The sequence below is a fragment of the Nyctereutes procyonoides genome, unplaced genomic scaffold (genome assembly GCF_905146905.1).
Source record: "Nyctereutes procyonoides isolate TBG_1078 unplaced genomic scaffold, NYPRO_anot_genome, whole genome shotgun sequence".
Taxonomy (NCBI): domain Eukaryota; kingdom Metazoa; phylum Chordata; class Mammalia; order Carnivora; family Canidae; genus Nyctereutes; species Nyctereutes procyonoides.
In genome coordinates this window covers 68,904,055-68,931,347 of record NW_026575052.1, presented here as the reverse complement: position 1 = coordinate 68,931,347, position 27,293 = coordinate 68,904,055, and the positions used below count along the sequence as shown (strand labels likewise).

Below are 27,293 nucleotides of genomic sequence, written 5' to 3'. Positions count from 1 at the left end.
CTTAGTGCATTTGCAGCACTAACATGTGTGACCATTAATTAATTTTAGAGAAATCCCCAGGAGGGAGAGAAATAACAGTAATTAGCATCTTCAGTTACAAATGGAGAAAATGATGCCTTTAAGGATACTCCTGAGGTCATGATGCAAACCACTGTGTACTCATAATTAAATGAACAACATCCTCCAAATTCAAGAAAAGAGCAATGTTATATGACTTTAGTGGGAGTATTATGGTTACATGTCATCCTTAGCCTGTCACAGGAGCTCAGTATATAGTTGAGGCCTGTTAAAACTGAAACAGGGAGACTGTTTTTTTAAGTTTTAAAAACTTTCTTTCACTGATACAGCAGGGATCAGCAAACTGTGACCTGTTGCTTATTTTGAAGAAAAATCAAAAGAAGAAGAACATTTCATGACATGTGGAAATTATATGGAATTCAAACTTCAGTGTCCATAAATAGTTTTATTGGAATACAACCACACTCATGTATCTACATGTTGTCGCTGGCTGACTTCACACTACAGTGGTAGAAGTGAGTTAGCTATGATGGAGATAGTATGGTTTAGAAAGTCTAAAATATTTGCTTTTTTGCTTAAAAAGTTGGCTGTCACTTAAAATACAGCACCTGCCAGATCCAGTGTCCATCCCCATCTCCCCATCTCTCAGTGCCTTCCTTATTGGTGCTACACATTCCAGAGGTATTTGGCTCTTTATATAGGAATTCTTTATATAGGAATCCTAGGCCCAAATGAATAAATGCTCAGTGCTGGAATTTCAGGTTCAGGTCAGGATGCCTGGATACATTTGGGTTAAAAGATCATCTTGGCATCCTGTAATTCCACCATGCAGTCACTTCTATCAGCTACAAAGGTGACTGTAATTTGGAGCATTCGCTAATTTCTTAAACTGCTGCTCTCTTTTGACATATCAGACCCTTCAATTCCTGAACATAAAATTTCAAAACAATTTCTATAGGCAAAATACTAGAGCAAGGAGGCAGGCCAGCTAGGCTGCAAACTGTATTTCACACACAGCTCCTAGGAGCCAAGTCCATTGCCTGGTTCTAAGTTCTGCTGGCCTCAAAAGGCATAGCTTAGCTGCCTGGTCATAATTTTACATTTTGTTAACATTTTTACTTTACTAAACAAAATTTCATTTGAGCTCTGAGCTCTTGGATCACTGCTAATTCATATTATTAGCCTTATCAATGCTGAAAAAGTTGATCTTTCTCAGCTAGAGTGCAGGGTGTGTCTTTTGTATATTTTGAGACTCATAATTTGTCTCTATCAGTATTTCTCAAGCTAGAGGCCAAAATCTCATCCCTTGATGAGATTTCAGAGCTCATTTACACTCTTCCTTCCTTGTATTTGTATCTATAGTTCTTTCTGTCCTTTGGCACTCTTTGTTCACCTAGTTAGAATCACAGGGCTACAAAGCAACAGGAAGGGTAACCCTGACAAGGAGTTATATGTTTTTTCTTTCCAGTGGGGATTTTTAGAGATGAGCTGTCATGGAACCAAGGTTCTGTTTTATCTCTGTCTTCCACAGCTATAAAAATCGTACTCTCCTCCACATACCTATAAATATAAAATCTGGCTTCCTGAGGGCAAAAGGTGAACCTGTTCTTGGTATGTTTTCTTCTCTGCAATATTTCAAAGTGCTAAGTTTCTCTGGGGTTTCACTTCAATAGTGAATCTTCCTTCAGATTACCCACATTGTCTCTCTGTACCACACATCAAAGGAGGGAAGTGAACTTGAGTGCTCGCTGAGGACGTGAGCCTTAGCCACCCTCTTCAGACTGGTGCTTAACCTGAGAGGAGGAAGGGTCAGGCTATTTTAAGAAAAGACTCTATTAGGTATGCCTATAGCTGGGTTCCTTTACAGTAGCCAGTAAGAGAAAAAAGGCCTCTCGAAACACCTCCTTTAATTGACTGTTCACTAGTTGGTGTTTATAGAAGCAAAACATAGATTTCTGTTTTCCCTTTTAATTATTTATAGTAGCACCCCACTAATAGGACCTAAGAAATACATCTGATAGGGAGACATTTATTTCATTTGGAAAAAGCCCAGTTGAGAGAAAAGTTTAAGTTCAAGAGAAGTAGGATTCTCACTGACCTCTTTTCTCTTCCTTCTTTTGCTTTGCAAAGTCTGTGAGACTTAAATTATCTTTATAATGCTAATTAGCAAAATGATGATTTCTACTTATCACATATCCTAGAAATGTGTAGAAATTTTGAGAAATTAAATTCTTTAAAGCTTATTTACCCATTCTTGTGAATTCCCAGTTTATCACTTCTTTATAAAATATTACTAAATTAAAGGGTAATACTGTTTTATAATATTGCTGAGGGCTCTGAAGGGTATATGTTATTTTCTATTTCAGAATATAATACTCAGATAGGATCATCTTTGACATTTCAGTAATACAATCAATTTTTAGCTCTAGGATCCAAATTTAAAACAGATTAGAGGTAGGACTCAGTCTCATTTCTAAAACATGTGGCCTCATTTTCACTATGAAAAATAGAAAACATTAGGGAAGCAAGGTGAATAATAATAGCAGAGAAACTTAAAACAAATAAAAAAGGCCATAACCTTTGTAGGCTTATGGCAGTAGAAATTTAATACATAATTATTATGGGAGCTACCATCATCCATATTTACTGTTTACTCAACTTGACTCTGAGCTTCAGCACTTTTATGTCTAGAAGTTTTTCTTTCTATCCAACTCTGCCTCCTTAACTCACATACGCAAATCCTTCACTAGTGCCATGGTTCTGCTACTTTGCTCTGACTATCCCTGATTCAGTTACCAAGTAGAATAGCGTTTGCTGTCAATGCCAAGGTAACCACTTTACCTACTTCTGGCTTTTGTGACTTGGGGTTTACCCTTTTTACTTTGAAATATATTCCACAATTCTGACCCTCCTGACTGCAGGACCCTGGCTGGCCTATTTAGACTCTGTTATTAGTCACTCACTGCTGGTGGGTGACTACCATTTCCAGTAAGGTCTTACGTGCTTGAGTGAGATCATTGTCACTTAAATCTGTTAGGCAGTCAATTCCAGTTCCTCTGTAAAATTTGTATGGCCAGACTCCTCAGATCTTGTGAATAAGTTTCTTGGAATGAGGTCTCCAAGCACATATAGTTTTTAAAATTGTTGTAAGTATTTCTAATATACCTTCAAAGTTGAGAACCTTGAAAATTATTCCTTATATCCTCTTCAATGGCTGTGGGTAAAACCTAAAAACACTTCTCCTCATCCGGGGAAGCAGAAATGAGAGTTTTCCTTACTAATTTGTGCTTTTCACAATCACATGAACACTAAATCTCTTAGAAATCCTAGTTAACCTACCTCTTTGGCTTTCCTTGGTCAGGGAGAAATTTTAAAAAAAAAGGAAGGTGTATCCCCTCAGGGCAGTGAATTTCAGAAACAATGGAGAGTGCAGGAGAGAAAGGGGGCCAGTCCAAACTGATCAAGATTCACTCAGTGAAATTAAATTCATGAGGTCTTTACTCCAGACCGTCAAACAATTAAAAAGGAAAATTTATTTTAAAATGACTATGAATGTAAAGACGACACAAACATGAAATCTGATTCTAAAAGAAATCAAATATGGAGGAAAACCCCTGATTAGTCTACTTTGGGAAAGCATGAAATGATAACAGAGACAATAGAGGCTACACAAACAAGAGAGGAAGTTGAGGTTTGTTTTTTGTTTTTGTTTTTGCCTTTGACACAAATAAGCAAACAGAAATCCTTGTATGAAAGTAAATGAGCAGTTAGGCAAATGAACCAGCAATGCAGAAGGCAAACACCCATGAGATAAATATAGGGAATAAGCTAAAAGACATGACTGCATAAGACAGATGTAACAAACACAGACAGCAGATAAGAATCACATATAAATAATAGAGGCAGCTGGAATTCAGCTGAACCCTAGACCTCTCCTCCTATTATCTCTGCCTAAACAATGACAGACATTTCCTCTGCTCTCCAGAGCCATGGTCCCAACTGCCTAATTGATATTTTTTGCTTGTATCTCAACACAGCAGTATGTTTAAAACCAACACCTGATCTTCTCTGCCAGATCTTATCTTCTACTCTTTCCTGTCTCAGGGAATGCCACCACCATGCATCAGAGAGTAACCACAGAGAGTAACCAGTAATAAGAACCACAGCATCATCTTTGATACTTCTCTTTCCCTCATCTTCCATAGCCAATCTGTCACGAATCCCTGTCAAGTTGGCACCCTCAAATGGATTCACTTTTCTCCATCTTCACTGCCTCCCCCTCTGTTACAGTGTCCTCCTGCATCTATCTGAGTTCTCCTTCAGTATCTTCTCTACCTTGCAGCCAGAGAGATCTTTTCTAAATTCAGTTTTTTCATTTTAATGCCTATACCTTTCCCCAGAAATCCTTTGATGGCTTTCTAGTGCTATAGGCTGGAGATCAAAATCCTAACCCATACTTTTAACTCTGAGCATGACTGGCACTGGCTGTCTTTACAACTTCAATCCTGACTTTTCTCCCCTTCCTTTTGGCACTTAAGCCATACCCTACCCCCTTGATAAACCATGCACATCAGAGACTTCATAATACCTGTGGCTCCTCCATTTGGAACACTATCACGGTTCTACCTGATTAGCTCCTTTTTCTCCGTCTAGTCTTTCAGATCTCAACTCATCCATCACTCTCAGTAGTCTCTTCTAGGCTCTCATTCCTGTTCTGATTTCTTTTCTGTGTCCTATCTCAGCCCTGAGTAGTTTTCCTACAGAGCAGGACTCTTCAAAATCAACACTAATCACATTCTGGATTAGATAATTCTTTGTTGTGGGAGCTGTCCTGTTCACAGTAAGTAACATCCCAGATCTCTACCCACTAGATGTAATTCATGATACTTAAAATGGTCTCCAGACATTGTCAAATATTTACTGCCCTACTGAGAACTATAGCTTTAAAGCAACTACCTCTACCTCAGTCTGTGATGTATGTTTTTTCTAAAAAAACTGAATATTCCATGAGAGCAGGAACTGTGTGTATACGTTTTGAATGAAAGAACGGGGAAAAATGGGACGCCTGGGTGGCACCCTGGTTAAGCATCTACCTTTGGCTCAGGTCATGATCCTGTGGGGAGCCTGATTCTCCCTCTGCCTATATCTCTGCCTTTCTCTTTGTCTCTCTCATAAATAAATAAATAGATAAAATCTTAAAAAAAATTGGGGGTAAAAACTAAAACACCAGCAAGAAATAATGTCGTTAGTTCTCAACTCTAAAGTTTATTCTTTCTTTCTTCTTCAGAAGGAAATTTGAGAATTCTGTCTATGATACTACTGAATTTAAAATTAGCACAATCTTGAGGTAGTGTCATAGAGAACATTAGTCATGACATATATGCTTCTGGTATACTAGTTGAAATCTCTAGATTATGCTCCCTGAGGTTCCAGATTATGTTCCCTGAGGAGGAGGCTCAACTCCTCTATATCTAAATAAGCATCCTAAAAATCACACACATCCCTCGTGTAGTTATGTGGCAATTTGGTATTATTAGCTATTTGGGGGAAAACTGTTCCTGCAGTATAGCTAGTGTTTAAGCTTGAAATGGAGATGGAGTACAAAGCCTCTTTTAGATGTTACAGGAATGCATTCTGTGTCTTCTGTGAGATGTTTTCTAGAAGCTCTAAGTAACTGGTGAAAAAGACAAACACATTAATAATAAGTGGAAAGGTATATGAAAGGGGGTATACAGAGGATGTAAGTAACACTTGACTCTAAATAGAAATATCAGGAACTTCTTTCCAGAAAAGGCAATACTTGAACTGCTTTGAAAGATGAGTAGGGATTTTCTGGGTAAAAGAACAAAATCTGCAAAGTTCTTGGGATTAAAAAGAGCACAGTGGAACACAGCATGTGGTCTATGGAGTAGTTGAGATCAAGCTGGAAAGGTTGGAAGGGACTAGAACATGAAGGGATTTAAATGCTGAGATAAGGAATTTGGATTTATATATAGCAAACCATCACAAGGATTTAAGAGAGAAATGACATAGTACATTTATATTTTACAGAAATCTCCCTGGCTGAACGTGGAAGGTAACCTAGAATCTGAGAACAGGGAAGTGTAGAGACCAATTAGGGATCCATTATAATAGTTTCCTGAGAAATGAAGAAAAATGTGATTCAAGGCAGTGACACTAGGGGTGAGAAAAGGGGAGTGATTTTTCAGATAATTAGCAAGTAGAAACAACTTAGTATTGGCAGTGATGATGAGACAGAGAGGGGTCTAGGGTGACTCTCGGGTTTCTAATTTGATTTTCGGCATGCACTGTGAAGCCCTTAACAAAGGGGATTTCAAAGGAACAGATTTGAGTGGACAAAGAGTGTTTGGTTTGGGATATGCTGAGAGTAAGTCATCCATGAACCTCTAGTGGAATAGCGAGGACTGATGCTTAGAAGAGAGAGTAGAACTAGGGATAGATTTGAGATACCATGATGAGGTGATAACTGATGCTATGGGAATGAAGGTTGTGCCCCAGAGAAAGGGTCTGAAGAGAGGCAGATTGCTATTGTGTATTACCTAGGAAGGGCTTAGAAAAGAAAATGCTTGTTCTAAGTTTGTATCCAAAACTTGAGTCACCTGAAGGATTTGCATTTTAAGATTCGGGAACAGAAAGTAATCAAATTACTTTCATGTCCATTTACACTGATTTATTTATTCTGCTGGTATCAGGAGACTAGTGTTGAAATGCCTTAAAATAAGTTCTATTTACAGCTCTCTGTGAGTCAGGAAGTCACAAAATCTTTGTAAATTTTGCAAGTCTTCAAGAACAGCCTTCCAGATATGTGCTTTCCGACCATAGGCATATGGTAAGAGAGTTCTTGCCTTCCAAAAGCAGTGATTCAAAAATAAGGGAGTTTGAGTATGGTGTAGATAGTTTTTTAACTGATTTAGCACTAACGGACCCATTCCTTTTTAATGACTACCTTAATACTACCTTAATTGTATTCACTTCAGAGCATACTTTATCCATGGATTTCCATATGTATCTACAGTTTCAGAACTTTTTGTATTTTATCTGGCATTCATGTTAATGACCAGACATGTGATTATGGCCATTTTAATTATGTCAACCCAAACATTGTCTTTAATTATTTTATAATTGACATGCCCAAATCAAGTTCCAGCTGATTTTTATTGAACTATATTTGACATACAATATTATGTAAATTTAAGATATACAACATATTAATTTGATGTATTTATATATTGTAAAATGATTGCCATTGTAGAGGTAATTAACACCTCTATTCACATTACATTATCATTTCTTTTTAGTGGTTAGAATAATTAAGTTCCAGTTCTTTAGCAGGTTTGATGATTGTAATACAATATTGTGTGTATTCTAGCCTATTTTCTTGTTACATTGGATTACCAAAAAATTATGTCTGCCAAAACTAGTTGTAAACAACTAGGTACTGTAAAGAGATTCTGATATGAATTGATCTGAATGTTACCAGCAAATGGATAGAATGTCTTTTCTATGTTAGCCATAGGACAAAATCAGCAACTTTTTTATATTTGTAGTGATATTTTTAATTTGTAGATAAGATAGGGAAGATAATCCAACAAAATTTTCTGTCAGTTTTAAGAAGAGTAAATGAGTATTTTGTTGCTTTATTTATTTTTATGATGCCCTTTGGAAAAAGGTATCATCTGAGGCCAGATAAAAGAGTGACTAACCAGCCGAAAGGTCATAAAAATGTTATTGCAAATTAAACACAATTGTAACATATTAGCAAAAATTTACTCATACCAGAATTAAATTTAAGAACTCTTTGAAAGGTAAAATTGTTTATACCTAAGGAGAACAGAATCAGAATCTAACAATAGATTTCTAGAGACTATTTTTCAAAACAATTTTTATGTGCACCGAGAAAGAAGCAGGCATATATATGTTTTATATAGTTAGGGTACATTTGACTATAAGTAGTTTATTCTCAAAAAATTGTATTTAATTTGAATTTTGATGGTTTTTAAAATAAACTAAAATTAATAATTATATAATAAAATTTTCTCAAAGACACAGAGCCAGTAAATGGCAGAACCATTATGCAAAACTCAGGTCATAAAATCTGCAGAGCTTGTATATTTAATTACTACTCTATGCGAATGTTACTAGTGTTTGATAGAGTGTGGGTAAACTATGAGCTTCTTTTTGTCAATTTCTTGCACCCTTTTTTGTAGGGCTTTCTTCCATCTTTGCAAGATGATCAGATAGAAGTAAAGTAAGAAGTTTGGAAATGTTATGTGCTTAAATGTAAGCTAATAAAATATACAAATTGAAGGTACAAATGGTAAAAATACCAGAAAATTATTGAGTCTAAGTTTGTTTGCTACTTTACCCCTCCTATGAGAAGTCTTGCAAACCCTTTCTAAGGGAAGTCTTGCAATTCCTATGGGAAGTCTTCATGGGATTTGAGGAATAATAAAAACTCTTGATTTTTATCTTTAACCACCTTCATACAAGTTTCAGTTCCTTTGTTTTTATTTTTTGTGAAAGTGTATTTCATGGAGTGAAATGGATTGATCTCAGTTGTATAGTGCAGTGAGTTTAACAAATGCTTACACCCATGTAATTCACACCTCTGTAAAGATGTAGAAATTTCCATTCACTCCAGAAAGTTCTCTCGTGCCCTTTCTCAGTCAATCCCCATGCCTTTCTCCCCCAGCCAATCAGAGATGACCACTGTTCAGATTTCTATTATCATAGATCAGCTGTACCTGTTCTAGAACTTTATATGAATAAGATTATGCAATATGTTCTCTATTGGGTCTGGCTTCTTTAGCATATGTAATTTTTGAGATTTATCTTTATCATGTGGATTGGCCCTTCTCCTTACTAAGTGGTATTTCATGGTCGAGTTTTATATAATTTGTTTATCCATTTTCCTATTGGGTGGATATTTGGGTTGTTCTGCTTTTTGATTATTATAAATAAAGTTGCTGTGAATATTCTTGTTCAAGTCTTTTTGTGATCAAATGTTTTTCTTTCTTTTAGATAAATGTCTATGAGCAGAACTGCTTGATCACAGAGCAGATGTATTTTTAACTTTATAAGAGGCTGCCAAACCACTTTCCAAAGTAGTTGTACAGTTTTAAATTCCCACTTTATATTCCCATTATCAACATACAAAATTCCACTTGCTCTAAATCTTCTCTACATTTGGTATTGTCAGTCTCTTTAATTTTAACAGTTTTAGAAGGTATATCTTTATGACTTTAATCCTTTCAATCCTTTTGTAAAATTAGAATGCTAAAACTGTTCCATATTGTAAAAGCAATACAAGTGTATTTTACGATTTGAAAAATGCTGAAAATTTTAAGTTAAAAATCACCTATAAGTTCACAATTTGATTTTAAAACATTTAATATTTAATAGAAAATATTTCTATATATAAAATTATAATCATATATTCTTTTGTTATTATATGTATCCTAAAACCTTGAATTTTATGACATTTTATTATTATATCATAGAGTATATCATAATTTATTTTACTGTTTGTCTCTTGGGATATGGATTATTCTTAATTTTCTCTCAATATGAATACTGTGAATTAAACATTCTTATAACTACATCATGTGTATTAGTTCTTTAGGACAACTTCCTACAAGATCGTAATGTATCATTTCTAGTCTTTGTAGCCCTTACTTCTTTTTCTTATCTCATTGTATTTAATAGGAATTCTAGAAAAAATGTGAAATCCCAATGTTAATATCAGGTATCCTTATTTTGTGCCTAGTTTCAGGAACAGTGCCTGCCTCACCACTAAGACTTGGCAGTTTATTTATGGTAGATATTCTTTGTTAGGAAGTAATCCTTATTAATGTTGCTTTCAACATTAATTTCAGTTGTGTTATGAGTGCCACTCATGGGCGTACTGTGTGTAATGGTCATAATACACAGGAAACTTTACCCAGTTTGGGTAGTTCAGAAAAGTCTTTGAAACTCTTTATCTGATACAGAGAAAGCACTAAACAAACAAACAAACAAAAAATTTTATTGTATGAAAAGTTGGTGAAATTAAGTGAAATTAAGACCTAAGGAATGAATTCAAGTGAGTTAGAGAGGAAAGTGGAAATAGGCGAGGGTGAAGGAACAGAATGAGCTCTATCAAACCTAAGGTGGGGGAGCAGCTGCATTTGTAGAACTGAAAAGTAGCCAGATTGGCTGAAGCATAGTCAGCAAAGGGGAGCTGACTGCAGATGAGGCTGAGGAGGCCGCTTGGGTGGTACAGCACCCTCAGTGCGTTCAGGTTCTTGGCTACTGTAGCTTCCACAAAATGATAACATTGACTGATATTAAATATCCTTTTTTCCTTTTACATGCTACCATACATTTCATTACAACAGATACTGGCATTGTAATTATTTATTTTTTTTGCTTTTACATGGTAAATTTTTATTTATCCCTTTTTTCTCTGGACTTTACTTTTTCCATCATCCCAAACCTTCATTTATCTTACTTCCTTTCTCCATATATATAAATGCTTATTATGTGCTAGATCCTGGAGAGGATGTTTGAATACCTCTCCTCTTGAGGATTGTAGTTAAGTCTCTTGTAAATAAACTCTAATTTAACTTTATTTCATTGTTTTGTTTAAGTACTCTGAATATCTGCCTATCTCCTTCCACATCTCTCCCTTTCTTCTTTTCCCCCTCCTTGGTTAGCACTTAGGATTTTTAGTTGACTATTACCTGGATAATAAGTGACATTGTTGCTGTTATACAAAATTAACACGTAGTGAATAATATAAAGCAGTAAGTGAAAAGCCCCCTGTTCCCTCCCACTTCTATTTTCTCCCAGAAGATACAGACAGACCATTAAGGGTTTTTGTTTTTGTTTTTGTTTTTTTGACCATCAAGGATTTGATACATGCGTGTACATGCATACCATGCTTTTGCTAATAAAGGTTTTTTTTTTAAATTTCAATATTATTTCTATCAGAGCCCTTGCCCTGCTTGTACATACCTTTTTCATTTTTTAAATAGTTGCATAATGGCAACTTTCATATGAATGAATCATGGTTTACATTCTCTTCTATTGAAGGATATTCCAACCATTCCATGTTCCAACTTTTTCACCAGGTGTTTTACCAATAGTGCTTTGGTAAACATTCTTGTGCATATATTTTTGTGAAAACATCCAAAAAGTTATCAGGAATAAATTCCGTGGAGGTGAAGTTGCTGGAATAATCAAGTACAGACACTTAAAATTTTTGATAGACTCTTCAACACTGCTTACTCAAAGGCTTCATCAGTTTGTATTTCTATCATTATGGAAGTGCCCATTTTCTAGATTTCTAATCAGTGATTTATATTATCAGTCTTTTTGACTTTTCCAACCCAGTGGGTTCAAAATGAAATAATATAATTTTTATTTACATTTCCTGATTACTTGTGAGGATGAGTACTTTTTCACATTTTTATTTCTCCTTGTATTTCTGCTTTGAATTCCCTGTTCACAGCAGGGTTGGGATTTGCTATTTCACATGTGTCTTTATATTTTAGTGTGAGGTTAGGGAAGGTTGCTTCAGGAGCCTCCATCCAGATGTTATTTTAATGACAGCTTTACAGAGTTGGATTCTGAAAGTGATAGGGGCAAAGTTGAGTGCTACTACCATGTAATATCAGTTCTGTCAATTTCCTGGGGGAAGTTTTTTAACCTCTCTAAATCTCAGGGTCCTAATTTACAAAATGGGGATTGTAACAGAACCTACTGTTTGTGGTGAGGGTTAACTGTTTTTGTGTGGGTTAATTAACATAAAGTGCCTAGGATAACAGCTGGTACAAAAATTCTGTTGTCATTATTGTTATTGTGGTCATTATGACCACTTTTATTATCAGCATTTTATTAAAATCAAAGGATGTCTTCCACTGGGAAAAATGTCATCAAATGAGCAAACTAGCAATGCTAAATATACTTTTAGATCCCTGTTTTCCAAATACAGTGGTTCTGGGTTTATTCTCCTTTTCCCCAGAATTTATGCATTTATATCTCTTTCATGGGCTTAAAAGTGTAGCTAAAAAAAGAAACAAAGAAAACTATAGTAAATGGAATGTGTTCATGGGGGTGGAAGAAAGCTGCTGTCCTAGACCCTTGGAGTCAATACCTACGCAGCATGTCCAGATCCTACCACATAACAAAAGCTGTATTTTAAGGGCACCTTCCATATTATACAAAATTATTCTTCAAAGAAAGAATGAATAAAGGGAAATAAACCTACTCCTTTAGCCTGCACTTAACAGAGGCCTTGGGGTTAACTCAGGCACAGATTTGTGGTAATTGTAGTTAGATAGACTTATTCGTGATGGATTTAAATTCATAACTGGAAATAAAGGCTTTTTTGAAATATGAATTGCTTCTTAAAAGTCTTCAACAAAAGAAATCTTCATTTCTAAAAGGAATCTCTCCATCCTCTGAGTGGTTTGCTTCCATAAAAGAAACAAAATTAGAGGAAAAGAGGAATCTTAGTGGAAAAAGTCGTAGACTCTTTGGGGACACCAGAAAGCCCACTGTGTTAATAACTTTGCTCTCTTAACTTTGAAAATTCATGATCTCTGCTTTTAGGTTTTAAGTATTCACTATCTATTTTATCTTCCAAGTCCTACCTGGAGGAGGAAACATTAAATTATTAGTCACCAACATTCTTATTGGCATTTATCATATCCCTTTTGTTTACAACTAGCAAGTTTAAGCATGGAAGAAATTAGAAGTTGGAGATGAAGAGAGATAAGGTAATTACTTTGAAATATGTGCCTTACTTGAAGAGGGCAGGCCTGGATGAGAGGATACCCTGCAGGTACTGGCTGCCTGAGGTGGGAGGCCTAAGGGCAAGAGAGTACAATAAAGACAGCAGAAGGCATCTGTGAGAAAACTCAGATACAGTGACTTCATATATGCTTCAATCTAGTTCTGCCTCCACCCACCCATCTGCCTCCCCATTTAATCCCTGTGAAACCAAGAACCCCGAATTTGCTAAACCTAACATAAACAGATGGTTTCTTCTACTTCCTTCCTCTCTTCCTTCTCTTCCTTTTCTTTTCCCTTCTTTTATTAAGATTTTGATTGTTTAATTTATTCTCTAAATCATAGAAGCACCCGTAAGTTAAAAGTGAAGAATTTCCTCTCCACTTGAATATGGATGGATCAGCATGCATGGTGCTTCTCAGTTTATTCATTTATTTGGTTACTTATTTGTTATTTAGTAAGACAGTCAACGAAATTTGGGGAGTTCTGGAAAATACCAAAGTAAAGCCATAAGTATGTCATAAAACCCACTTCATTTATTTCTAGCCTATGGATGTATAGATGTATAGATGTATATTTCAGAGATTGTTTGATTAAAAAATAATATCGGTTACCATTAACCACTGGAAAATTTTAGTTTTTGAATTCTTGAGTTTTAGGTGCCTCTTGGTCATTCAGGTAGAACGTTCTTATAGGAAAGTAAAAATATGGGTGTAGAGTTCCAGAAAGAGGTATAGGCTGAAGATAAAGACTTGGGATCATTAGTTTTAAAAACTCCAAAATTTGATTATTTCTAGGAAACTGCCTTAGTAATAGTTCAGTTTTTGAAGAGATTAAACACAACTGTTTTTTTTTTTTTTATTTATGATAGTCACAGAGAGAGAGAGAGAGAGAGAGAGAGAGAGAGAGAGGCAGAGACACAGGCAGAGGGAGAAGCAAGCTCCATGCACCGGGAGCCCGACGTGGGACTCGATCCTGGGTCTCCAGGATCACGCCCTGGGCCAAAGGCAGGCTCCAAACCGCTGCACCACCCAGGGATCCCAAACACAACTGTTTTTTAAGAATTTATTACATTGTAAAACTTTTTTCTCCTTTTCTTATAACATTATTTTACCTTTTCAATAATTCTCTACTGTCAAATTTCTAAGTATACTTAATTATCTCTCTTGTGTGTCTTTTAGAGTTGATAGCCTAATCCTAATGCACTTTTATAATATATTTTAGAACAAAGAGTAACTAAGCAGGATCCAAACAGAGAGAAAGACTAATTAAAACATCCCACAGTTATTGTGACCTTTTTGAATTCTGTTTGGAAGGGTTAGCATTTATTATCTAATTAAAACTTATGAATTTATCACTTGAAAATCTTCTCAGAACCATGTTTATAATATAAGATGTAAAATTCCAAAATACCAAGAAAATTGTCTAATGGGAAACATGTTATGATTTGTTAATAAACATTAAGACTAACTGAGACAGCAGAATTAGTGAAACAAATGGTTAGAGTGGACAGTATAAATGTAAGCAGGATTAGTTAATTAATATATCCTTCTTTTTTTTATGACTTTGTCATCAGGCAAACAAGTTTAGGAATGATGCACTTCATGTGGACTAAATTCCATAATGCCCATTTTTTATTCTTCTTAATGCTCAAAAATTTGGAGAAAATCAAAAATCCAATTTACTCCATATAATCTATTGTAGAGATTGAGTTTTGAATTCCTGTCTCCATTATCCTTACATCTAAGTAGCAGTTGTTTTCCCACTATACTTTGTAATCTGCCTTTGCTTTTTGCCTGTCAGAGATAATGCTGCTATTTTAAATTTTTGAACTGCTAAACCTAGCAAAATAAGGAGCATATAATATAGCTCATTAAATCATCTATTGATTTATTCACTGAAATACTCATATTTCTCTGTATATTTGTAAGTATCTTCTCAGAATTGAAACTTTTGTGTTAATGTGAGTATAAGGAACATAAACAGGTCTTAGCATGTTTAGACTATTTTCAAATATCTAAGTATGAAATGTCTCCTTGTTTTACACTTTGTCTAGACATTCCATATACTTCCAAACATGCTATAGAGACAGACAGTGTATCAAAGACAAATTTAACAATTCTGAGAAATTCTGTTCCTGTTCCCACGTTTTTTTTCTTGAACAAGGAGACAAAGAGATGCTGATGTCTGGCTATCATTTGATGGGTTCTGTTGCCTATGTGTGAACAATAATAGTATTTTGTTTTTTTTGTTGTTGTTTAAAGATTTAGCCATCTATTTAAGAGAGAGAGAGAGAGAACATGAGTTGGAGGAGGGATAGAGGGAAAGAGAGAGAGAGAGAGAGAATTAATCCTCAAGCAGACTCCCTACTCAGCTCAGAGCTTGATGCAGGGCTCCATCCCAGGACCCCAAGATCGTGACCTGAGCCAAAATCAAGAGTTGGCCGCTCTACTGACTAAGCCATCCAAGTGCCCCCATGGGTGAACAGTAGTATTTTAAGGTAGTTACCTTGCAGATCACAGTTTTCAACATATTAATCATTGAAAAAGAAAAAAAATCTGATATTAGTGTTCAAATGATGAGGAAGGGTTCCTGAGATCTGTTGCTACTTAGCAATTAGGTGAAACTGAGCAATGATTTGTGAAGTTTCTTGAATTTCTACAAGTATAAAGTACATTTGTGTTTAAAAAAATGATTGATGTCAAACTAAATGATATTTGAGTTCATCTTCGTAACAAGGATTGATTATTCAAGGAAGCAAAGTGCTTCATCTTATTAATATCTTTAAAAATACTTAATATTTATATTTTATTATCATTCCATTAGGATTCTTCATGAGGAGGAATTTGTTGTTCTTTCAATTAATAAGTTTTTATTGAAAATCAAATCAACTGAAATATTTATTGAAATATTAATTGAAAATATATCAATCTCAATAGCTTTTAATCAAGAATAGAAATCTAAGCAAATGGCATACTTTGTTTTGATAATTTCGATAATTTTATTTGAGGATGTACAATAACCCTTCTGAAGGTAAAATTCCTTAGTTTGTGTACTTATTTGTGTATGCTTTTTTGACGCTTAGAGAATTTATCTCCATTATATGAAATATGTTTTTCTCTGCTTATTAGTATTGAAAGAAAAGGAGAACTGAAATTTGCAAATAGATTACAGAGAAGTAAAAGATATTTTTTGTAAGGAAACTATGGGAATAATGAGGACAAATAAGGACATGATTATCTACATTTTAGGAATGCAATCTAGTGGCATCTCAGCAGAGGAGAGGTGCTGAGAGTGGAAAGAAGTCTGATAGGAAGAGTTTGGGTATTAAGTTGTTTAGGACATAAGCATGAGGGATGAGCTTAGCTGAGTAAAGTTTATCCAAAATGTTCCCTTTCCTGTATCTGTTTTTCTGCATTTCTGTACTTGGGTCATAGTCAGCAACTTTGAGACATAATATCAGGCGCTGACTTCTGAAAGATGAACTATTTCAGGGGTAAGAGGGGGAACACACCTGTCTGTGTTCACATTGTCTGAAAAAAGCTAAGCAAATGGGCAAATATTTCATGTAAATCCTGCAAAAGCAACTATTTGATGTTTCTGTGCCACAGTAAATGGTGAATCATAATTAATAATGAATGACTTGTTATTTCTAATATCACAAGTGTAAAAATATCATTGATTTTTAAATTTAGTGTGCTATGCTGTTTTAAAGAATATGAAACTATGTATATATTACTCTGGAATTTATCTTTGGATAAATTAATTTTTCCAAAAAGTCTTAAACAGTTCAATTACAAATTATCAAATCATGTGAAAAATGAACTTTTAGAAATTAGACAGAATTCCTAGTTAAGGCAATGTATTTCCTATAATGTTTTGCATTAAATATCAAGGATTTTAAATTGAATAGTAACTTTTTAAATAACATTTAAATCAAAATCCTTACTTGTAATTTATTTTAAAGTGCTCTAATAGTGCTACATGTTTTTATTTTTATATTACATGTAATTCTGTTCCTTTGGATAAGAAAATGGCTGAGGGTCAGACTGGATGTACAGAAGAAATCACACTCACTTGGGAATCAACAGTGGTAGATGATGGGGCCTTATTCTGTCACTCATTAGCTGAGTGAGTGTAGGTACACTTTTGACTTCATTTTATCTCTCCATGAAAGACTGATGATGAACTGCCATTGACAGAGTGCCTGCTCCATCCTGGGTAGCATTATTGCCAGTTTTTACAACAGAATTGCAAGGAAGAGCATCATTGCACCCATTTTATAAATGAAGAAACTCAGAAGGTTCAGGAATTTGCCCAAGAGGACACAGCTAAGAAGCTGGCAATGATGAGATTCCAAACAATCTGGATATAAAGCTCATGTATTTTATTACATGAATTTAAAACTCTGTGGCACCATTTGAGAAGATGGCAGTATAAGAGGATCCTAGCTTACTTCATCCCATGGACACACCTGGATAACACATTAGTGGAACTAACCCAGAAAATTAACTGAACACTTGCAAAATAGACTATCAACAGTTAATTGTAGGGAGGAAGCCATATTGAAAATGGTAGGAAGGTATCAGTCAAAAACCAAACTGACTCAAGAGACTGTGTCCCCACAATGGGGGACACCACAAGGATGGAGAAGGGAGAGGAACATACCCTACACCAGACACCCCAGACATGGGGGGCCTAGACTGGGAAAATAGGTCCCTAAAACATCTGGCCTTAAGAACCAGAATGGCTTAACTTCACAAGTTTTTACAGTCAGTGGGATTTAACACCAGGAACTTTAAAAATCAACTGAGAGAGCTGGAGGGCAATAGGAAATCAAGACCACACCATTAAAGAGCCAGCTTAACAGGGTAGCCTGGGTGGTTCAGTGGCTTAGCGCCACCTTCAGCTCAGAGCATGATCCTGGGGACCTGGGATCCAGTCCCACATCAGGCTCCCTGCATGGAGCCTGCTTCTCCCCTGCCTTGTGTCACTGCCTCTCTCTCTCTCTTTCTCCCTGTGTGTGTGTGTGTGTGTGTGTCATGAATAAATAAATAAAATACAGCATAGAAGGAACATTTTGAAAGTATCTGAGGTATATACGAAGAAGATTTATTTATTAGTTTTAGAACATGCATGGGAAGGGCAGGGATCTTTAGGAGACTTCTCCAAGAAGGAAAAAAAAAAAAAAACTAGTAGGGGCCATTTCTCTTCCCCCTGCCCAGTCTAGATACAGGATACCTGCAGAACCCAGCAAGAACACTCACCACTTAGCTTGTTAACACAGTATGCCTTGCTCCTGTATCCTAATGTGAACTTCCCACATCCAACCCATGCCACTGTATAGGGGTCCCTCCAAGCAGCCCTGACATGTCTCATTCTGCAAGCTGCCCTGACAGTGACCAGCATTATTCCCAAGGGATTTTTGCCCTGTGGGAGATAACCACATACCAGCAATGGGCTGGGGGCAGACAAATGATCTGATTGCTGGCCCTGCCTACCAGTAAAAGTGTCTCAGAAGACACGCAGAAAGAACATCCTACAGTTCCCTGTGACACCACTACTGGATTGAGGGCGGACATCTGGTCTGACTCAACTATAAGCCCAAGATGGCCACAAACTGTCCACTTAACAGCACAGGGACCAAACTCTTCCCAAAGTAGTCAGAGTGCCATTGTAAATGACAAGACTGAAGGCAAACATGGCTCAACCACAACAGTAGGGTTCATGTAACTCACTTAGGATACACTCCTGAAATGCCAGGTTCTGGTGAACAGGGAACAATATGCTACAAAGCATCATGGAATCTCTTCTTCATAAGATCAGAAGTAGCTGACTTTGCTAATACACAGAAACAAGCACAGAGGGTTAGACAAAGTGAGGAGTCAGAGGAATATATCCCATATGAAAGAACAGGACAAAATCACAGCAAAAGAACTTTAATATTGGGGATAAGCAATATAACTGATAGAAAATTCAAAGTACCAGTGATAAAGATACTTACTGGTTTTGAGAAAAGAGTGAAGATCTCAGTGAGACATTCAACAAAAAGAAGAAAATATAGAAAGAACCAATCAGAGATGAAGAACTCATTAACTGAAATTAAAAATGCACTAGAGGGAATATGTAGTAAACTAGAGGAAGCAGAAAAATGGATCAGCAAGCTGAAAGAGTAATGGAAAGCAACCAAGCTAAACAGCAAAAACAGAAAAGAATAATAAAAAATTAGAAAAGGTAAAAGAACTCAGTGACACGTATAACAAAATAATATTCACATTATAGGGATCACAGAAGGAGAAGAGAGAGAAGAGGGGGCAAAATTTTATTTGAAGAAATAATACCTGAAAACTTGTATCATCTGGGGAGGGAAACAGACATTCTTATGTAGGAGGCACAGAAGGCCCCCAACAGTACCAATCCAAGGAGGTCCACACCAAGACACATAACAATTAAAATGGCAAAAGTAGTGATAACAGAGAAAGACAAGGCTGTCTATTCTCACCACTTTTCTTCAACATAGTACTAGAAGTCCTAGCCACAGCATTCACACAACAAAAAGAAATAAAAGACATCCCAATTTGTAAGGAAGAAGTAAAACTTTCACTATTTGCAGGTGACATGATACTATATAGAGAAAACTTCAAAAGTTCCACCAAAAAATACTAGAACTGATAAATGAATTCAGTAAAATCACAAGATGCATGATGAATATACAGAAATCTGTTGCATTTCTATACACTAATAATGAAGTAGCAGAAGGAGAAATTAAGACAATCCCATTCACAATTACTCCAAAAATAATAAAATAATTAGGAATTAACTAAGGAGATGAAAGACCCGTACTTTAAAAACTATAAAACACTGAGGAAAGAAATTGAAAATGACCATATACAAATGGAAAGATATCCCAAGCTCATGGTTTAGGAGAATCAATATTGTTATAATGTCCATACTGTCCAAAGCAATCTTCAAATTCAATGCAATCTCTGCCAAAATACCAACAGTATTTTGCACAAACTGGAACAAATAATCCTAAATTTGTGTGGAACCACAGAAGACCCCAAATATCCAAAGCAAACTTGAGAAAGAACAAAACCGGTACCACAGTCCCAAATTTCAAGACACACTACACAGCTATAGTTATCAAAACAGTATGATACTGGCAAAAAAAAATAGACACACAGATCAATGGAACAGAATAGAGCCCAGAAATAAACCCACATTTTTGTGACACTATGACAAAGTGGGCAAGTATATACAATGAGAAAAATGCAGTCTCCTCAACAAATGTTGAGAAACTGAGAATGAAACTGAACGACTTTCTTACACCCTATCCAAAAATAAACTTGAAATGGATGATAGACCTAAATCTGAGACCTGAAAGCATAAAATTGGTAGAAGAAAGCATAGGCAGTAATCTCTTTAACATTTTTCTCTAAATGTCTTCTTTGGCAACGGAAACAAAAGCAAAATTAAGCTACTGGGATACCAAAATAAAAAGATTTTATACACTGAAGGAAATCATCAACAAAACAAAAAGACAACCTACCAAATGGGAGAAGATACTTGCAAATAATAATCTGATAATGGGGGGATCCCTGGGTGGCGCAGCGGTTTAGTGCCTGCCTTTGGCCCAGGGCGTGATCCTGGAGACCCGGGATCAAATCCCACATCGGGCTCCCGGTACATGGAGCCTGCTTCTCCCTCTGCCTCTCTCTCTCTCTCTGTGACTATCATAAAAAATAATAATAATAATCTGATAATGGGTTAATATTCTAAATATATAAAGAATTTATACAACTCAACACCAAAAATTAAATAATCCAATCAAAAATGAACAGGGACCTGAACAGAATTTTTCCAAAGAAGACATACAGGTATCCCAAACAGACACATGAAAAGATGCTCTACATCACTCAGTATCAGGGAAATGCAAATGAAAACCACAATGAGATATTACCTTACACCTGTCAGGATGGCTAAACTAAAAAAAAAAAAAAAAAAAAAAAAAACAAAAAAAAAAAAAACACAAGAAATGACAGGTGTTGGTGAAGATGTAGAGAAAAAGGAACCCTTGTGCACCATTGGTAGAATGTAAATTGGTGCAGCCACTGTGGAAAACAGTATGGGAGTTCCTCAATTAAAAATAGGATTATCGGGATCCCTGGGTGGCGCAGCAGTTTGGCGCCTGCCTTTGGCCCAGGGCGCGATCCTGGAGACCGGGGATTGAGTCCCACGTCGGGCTCCCGGTGCATGGAGCCTGCTTCTCCCTCTGCCTGTGTCTCTGCCTCTCTCTCTCACTGTGTGCCTATCATAAATAAATAAAAATTAAAAAATAAAATAAAATAAAATAAAAATAGGATTATCATATGATCCAGTAATTCCACTACTGAGTATTTACCCAAAGAAAATGAAAACATGTATTTGAAAAGGTATATCACCCCTATGTTTCTTGCAGTACTATATAAAATAGCCAAGATACAGAAGCAACCCAAATGTCCCTTGAAAGATGAAGGGATAAGAAGTTATACATAAACACAATGGAATATTACTCAGACAAAAAGAATGAATTCTTTCCATTTCCAGCAACATGGATGGATCTAGAGGGTGAAATGCAAAGTAAAAACAGTGAAAGACACATACTCTATGATTTCATTGATATGTGGAATTTAAGAAACAAAAAAGAAAAAGGAGAAAGACAATAAACCAGACTCTTAAATATAGAGAACTATTGGACCCAAAAAGGAGGTGGGGGGTGGTTAGTGATATAGGTGAAGGGGATTAAGAATACATTTATCACGATGAGAACACTTAGTAATGTATAGAAGTGTTGAATCATTGTATCATATACATGAAACTAGTATAATGCTGCATGCTAATTATACTTAGATAAAAATTAAAAATAAAATATATAACTCTCTGAATTGTTTTTATTTCACTTTAGCAATCTCTATCCTAAACATATTCTTCTGCTTTCTTTGTACCTTTTTTATTGCTGATACTTTTTTGGAAAAAAAACAGTACTAATTTTAACTGCCCACATTTTGGGCAATTGTTCCCCTGATAAATTTTTCTAAATCTGAATGGCTTTTCAATATTTCATCACAGATCTTCTTAAGACAAAGTAATTGCATGTAGTCTATCAAACCAAATGTGATCTGTTCTCATTTATTTGTATAACTGTAAATAAAATTATTCAAAAATAGAGTCCTCCTATTCTCAATGTTAGGATTCTCTTTAAGGCCACTTTTACATCTTGCTTCCAATTTGTTATTGTATAACTGTTACATCAGTTGTTTATTTGTAATCTCCCTGCCCATGGATTTATCTGAAGAAATAGAAGAAGTCAATCTGCTTGCATGGCTAATTCTTTTTGTAAATGATACAGATTTATAGTCTTGGTTTATGATCCAAACTTATGCCAGTTCATTCTTTTCAGAATCTAATTCTATTGCTTTATTATATTTTCATCATTCATTCTGAGATACAGCTGTGTAAAAATACCTTCATGTTCAGAGATTCCTTTTGTAATAGAAAGAAACTTTAATTGCTATGAGACTAAAGAAATCAGCTATAATTCAGAATAGCTGCACTGGTTTAGCAAGATATACATTTATTTCCCCAGTGGCTAAAAATGTTTTTAAAATATAAATGAAGTAGTTAGTCCTTATAGAATCAAGGAAAAAAATGACAAACCATTTTGTTTTTTTAAAAAAATCAGACTTCAGCATTATTCTCATCGCCTTATTATTTCCAGTGACTTAGCTTCCTTTGGATGCCTATATCATGAGCAAATCTTGTGACAACTGCAAGTATGCTTCATCCTATGCCTCTCTATTTTGCATCCAAGGATTATGGAATTTAGAAGTTGACTGATATAATTTAATAAAATTGGTATAATAGGCTTAGCTCTTTTCTTTAGTATGCAGGCTTGGTACTTGTTACAAACCTTCATAAGTCAGTTCAGAAAGTTTAACAAATGGGACAGGAGGGATGGAGTGGAGTGAGGTAAAATCTGCAGACCTCTACTGTAAAATCTGAAATTATATTTATTAGGCTTTATAAATTCTAAACAAGAGAGTTAGGCTCAATAATAACTCCCCCAGCTCTATTACCTTAAAGGATCATAAAACTCTGGTTTGTTAATTTTATGCATGAAGTTAGTAATGAATAAAAACTTATTAAGTATATATTAGTTGAGAAAGTCTTCATTTAGACTTCTTGGCATATTATGATGATGCCTAGTGGTGGAATTTTCTAATAGTTGAATTGGCACATTTTAAGTTACTTTTCTTTAATTTTACTTGATTTAATTATTAAAATGCATATTACATGATGCATGACTGCATCTCTAGAGAAATTAAAATATTTTTTAATATTTTTGATCTATCCCTAAATCTATGCACTTCTCCAGAAAAACAAAATCATTGTTATCAGCTTGGTATATATTTTCCATGTATGTATCTGGTATATTTATATATATCTAGAAAATATATGGTGTTGATTTGTATGTATGTGTTTTAACTAAATGCTATATTATATATCTTTTCAATAAGGTTTTCTCAGAGTTTCTCAGCAATTCTGGTTAAAAGGGTTCTATACCACGATTTCTATCTTAAGTACAACTGTGAAGGAGATTCATTCTTCCTTGGGCTCTGTTATTTTGCTCATTATATCCCTTGCTCATCTTCATTTTTCTTTTTTTAAAGTTTTTATATTAATTCCAGTTAGTTAACATACAGTGTAATATTAGTTTCAGGTATACAATATAGTGACTTAATAACACTTCCATACATCATCGTGTACTCATCACAACAAGAGTACTTATGAATCCCCATTACCTGTTTTACTCATCTCACTCACCCTCTCCCCTCTGGTAACTATCAGTCTGTTTTGTGGTTTGCCTCTTTCTCTTCCCCCTACCCTTTTCTTGTTTCATTTCTTATATTCTATATATGAGTGTAATCATATAGTATTTGTCTTTATCCAGCTGACTTATTTCACTTAGCAATACTCTCTAGCCCCATCCACATGAATGATTACAAATGGCAAGATTTCATTCTTTCTTATGGCTGAATAATATTCTGTTATATATACCACATCTTCTTTTCCTTTCATCAGTTGATGGACACGTGGGCGGTTTCCAAAGTTTGTATTGTAGATAATGCATGTAAACATAAAGGTGTGTGTATCCCTTTGAATTTGTAATTTTGTATTTTTTTGGTAAATACCTAGTAGTGCAATTGCTAGATCATAGGGTAGTTCTATTTTTAACTTTTTGAGGAACCACCATACTGTTTTCCACAGTAGCTGCATCATCTTCATTTATCAATCCTTCCTCTTTCCTTCCTCATCCTATCACTTAGACTACAAGGAATAGATTTCTGTTCTACACGTTGAAACTAAGTCAGGCTCTTACTTACAGCACTTGTGTATGAATCCTTGGCACCAAGTACAAAATAAAAAGCTTCTTTCTAGTTCAGAGAACTTCCAGTACCAATAAGATGATGGGGAAATGTTTTAGGGAGCATGAGGTTTCTTTTTTGTCCCTGAAGTCCCACCTACCAGATACATACTCACTCTGTGAGGCCATGAAGCCAACTCAGCCCAAGGATATTTGGAAAAGTGCACATTTTGAATAGGCCTTCCATTTGATTATGGAGCCACTTGTTGGAATTCCAATTAATAATTTGAAATTATGGGCCTCTCTGCTTAGTCAGGAACAACATAATGGAGAAGATTGCTCAACATTACCAAGTGAAAGAAAACAAGTGATTTATTCTGAGAATATATGCAACACTACCACTGGTATGTGATAGCAGTGGTTGTAAAGCAGCTAAGAAACTACTGGTCCTAAAAAAAAGGAACAACAACAACAAAAAGCCTCTTGGGTTCTCTACCCCTACTTTTGGCTCTTCTGAGGTCATTTGGATCCCAAGAATTAAAAATAAATTTGACTGCTACTGATATATACATCTGTGAATTTCAAATTCATTATGCTGGTGCTGTTTTTTAGTTTGTTTTGTTTTGAAGATTTTACTTTTATTTAAATTCAATTTGCCAACATGTAGTATAATACCCAATACTCATCTCATCATGTGCCCTCCTTAATGTTTTTTACTTTGAAGAATGCATACCTACTTGCCAAGAATCAAGCATAATATTAGCCATTTTGTATACTTCATATTTTATTAAACCTCTCAGATTTAATCAGGTAAACATTAAAATACCCATTTTATGGATGAAGACATTGAAGTTCAAGGTGGCCTACTCAGTGATTATTTCATAATTCAAACTGAGATGAAGAGAACTCCAAAGTCTGTCTGTTCCATTAAGCCTCGCAGCTTCTTTTCATATCCCGTTTTTTGTTTGTTTTTTCATAATTTTGCCTAGAGAGGCGCCTGGTGGCTCAGTCAGTTAAGTGTCCAACTCTTATTTCTGCTCAGATCATGAACTCAGGGTCAGGGATCAAGCCCAGTGTGGGGCTCTGCACTCAGTGGAGATTTGCTTAATATTCTCTTCATCCCTCTCCTTCTAGCCCCTCCCCTTGCTCATGTATTTGTGTGCTTGCTCTCTCTCTCTTTCTCTCTCTCTCTCTCTCTCTCTCAAATAAATAAATAAATCTTTAAACAGTATTGCATAGATTGTTTTACAAGCAGTCTTGTATTAATATTTTGAACTCTCACTTTTAGTGTCATATTTTCATAAAGTTTAGAAAAATTGATATTCATAATTAGGTATGAATATAATTTGCCATTTTAGAAATTTTACCAGCCAAAACCCATCTAAAGGCTTGCTGATAGAAATTTTCTTTTCACTAAAAGCATCTGCTAGCTAAAATAAAGACCAATAGTGAGATGCCACTTGAATAATCAAGTCTGTTCACTGACTAAATTTATTTCTCCATTGCAAATTCTTAGATTAATGAAAGCCACGAGTTCTTTTGAGGGATTACATAAAGTATTCCTCTAACAATGTCCTAGCAGTGTTTTGAAGAGATTATAATTTTCTTTCCCTGTCATTTATCTGACATTGTGTGCAGGTTTTTTTGTTTTGTTTTTATCTGACTTGTTTTAATGCAGTGTACTCTTGTGGCTTCGGTTTTCAGCTTAAGCATCTTTTTTTTGTTGCAAAATCAGTTGGTACTACTTCAAATTATTTTCCTGTGAGGATAATATATTTGCATCATGTGTAATTTTTGTGTATATTACACATTGCATTTAGTGAAAACATGGGTATTCTAGAATAATCTATTTTTATGTTTGTATTCTCAATTAATATACTTACTTGATATTGACACTTGAACTCACTGAAACAAAATTTTTATTAGAATACAAAATTATTTTGTCTTTTAATTTTTGTTCACAATTTCAGGCATTTTGCTTAGGAAAGATAAGGCTATTTGAGTCTAACAAAATATCTTAAGATTATCAAGCATATTTAAATGTAGTAAACTGTAAGTAATTAGGAAATTATTCAAAAATCAACTTATTCTTATGAATTTTCAGTTAAGAATAATTTAAACATGTTCACAAGGTGAAATATCTTTGTTATTTAATGTGATTTATATTATCCACATAGTGGAGCTCTGTTAGGTGAGCGTGGGTGATCTATTTTGACATAGTGGGATATATATTACTGAAATGCCAAGACCTTATGTGTATGTCTGTTTTATCCACTGAAGCCATTTTGCAGGTGTTTGTGAAATGGTTGAGGGTTAGCATTCAATATGTACTTGTGGCTGATGTTTCAGAAATACAAGCAAGATATTTTGTATCTGTGAACTTCTTAGATTGAAAGATCTTCTAAAAAGTGTTGCCAGCTGCTAAGATTATTCACAGATTCAAATTTTGAAGAACAAAATTCCATGAAGCCACTGACAGTATCATGAAGTACACTACCACTTTTATAGTCGATCTTTTTGCATGTTTCAGTTAAGTTCACTTTTGAAATACTAGCCAATGTTCATTTACTAGTGGAGGCGTTGTCACGATAGCATAAGTTCTTCCATTTCTAGAAATGTAAATAAACAATGACTTCTTCTTTCTCTCTCTCTCTCTCTCTCTCTCTCTCCCTCTCTCTCTCTCTTTTTTTTTTTTTTTTTAGAGCATCAGGGCATCAGGCCTTATCCTGTTGGAAACAATTCTTTTTGGGTCTCTGCTTCTATACTTTCCTGTAAGTAACATAATTGTCTTTTACAAATAGCCTTTTGTTTTATTTTGCTCAGGCAGTAATTTTTATATATGTGTGTGTATATATATGTGTGTATAATTATAATATATATAATTGTATATGTATATTACTTTATATATCTATATACAAGTTTGTATGCCTGTGTCTACATGTAATAGACATATAAAGTAAAAAAAGTAAAGTGGAGGTAACCATACTTTTCTTCCCAAATTTGTGAGGAGGACTAATGGCTTAAATGAGCTCACATAAAAAAGGCATGCTTGATATGTATGCTTGCCATATACATA

The 27,293-nt window shown here is 35.1% G+C and overlaps 1 protein-coding gene across 1 annotated transcript in view; it reads left to right on the top strand.

Moving 5' to 3' along the window:
• GPR158 (G protein-coupled receptor 158) overlaps positions 1 to 27,293 on the top strand; it is a 403,385-nt gene that overhangs the window by 240,111 nt on the left and 135,981 nt on the right. The window contains exon 6 of the mRNA XM_055332362.1: positions 26,920 to 26,988. Coding sequence (XP_055188337.1) covers positions 26,920 to 26,988 — 69 coding nt within the window. The remainder of the gene's footprint in view (positions 1 to 26,919; positions 26,989 to 27,293) is intronic.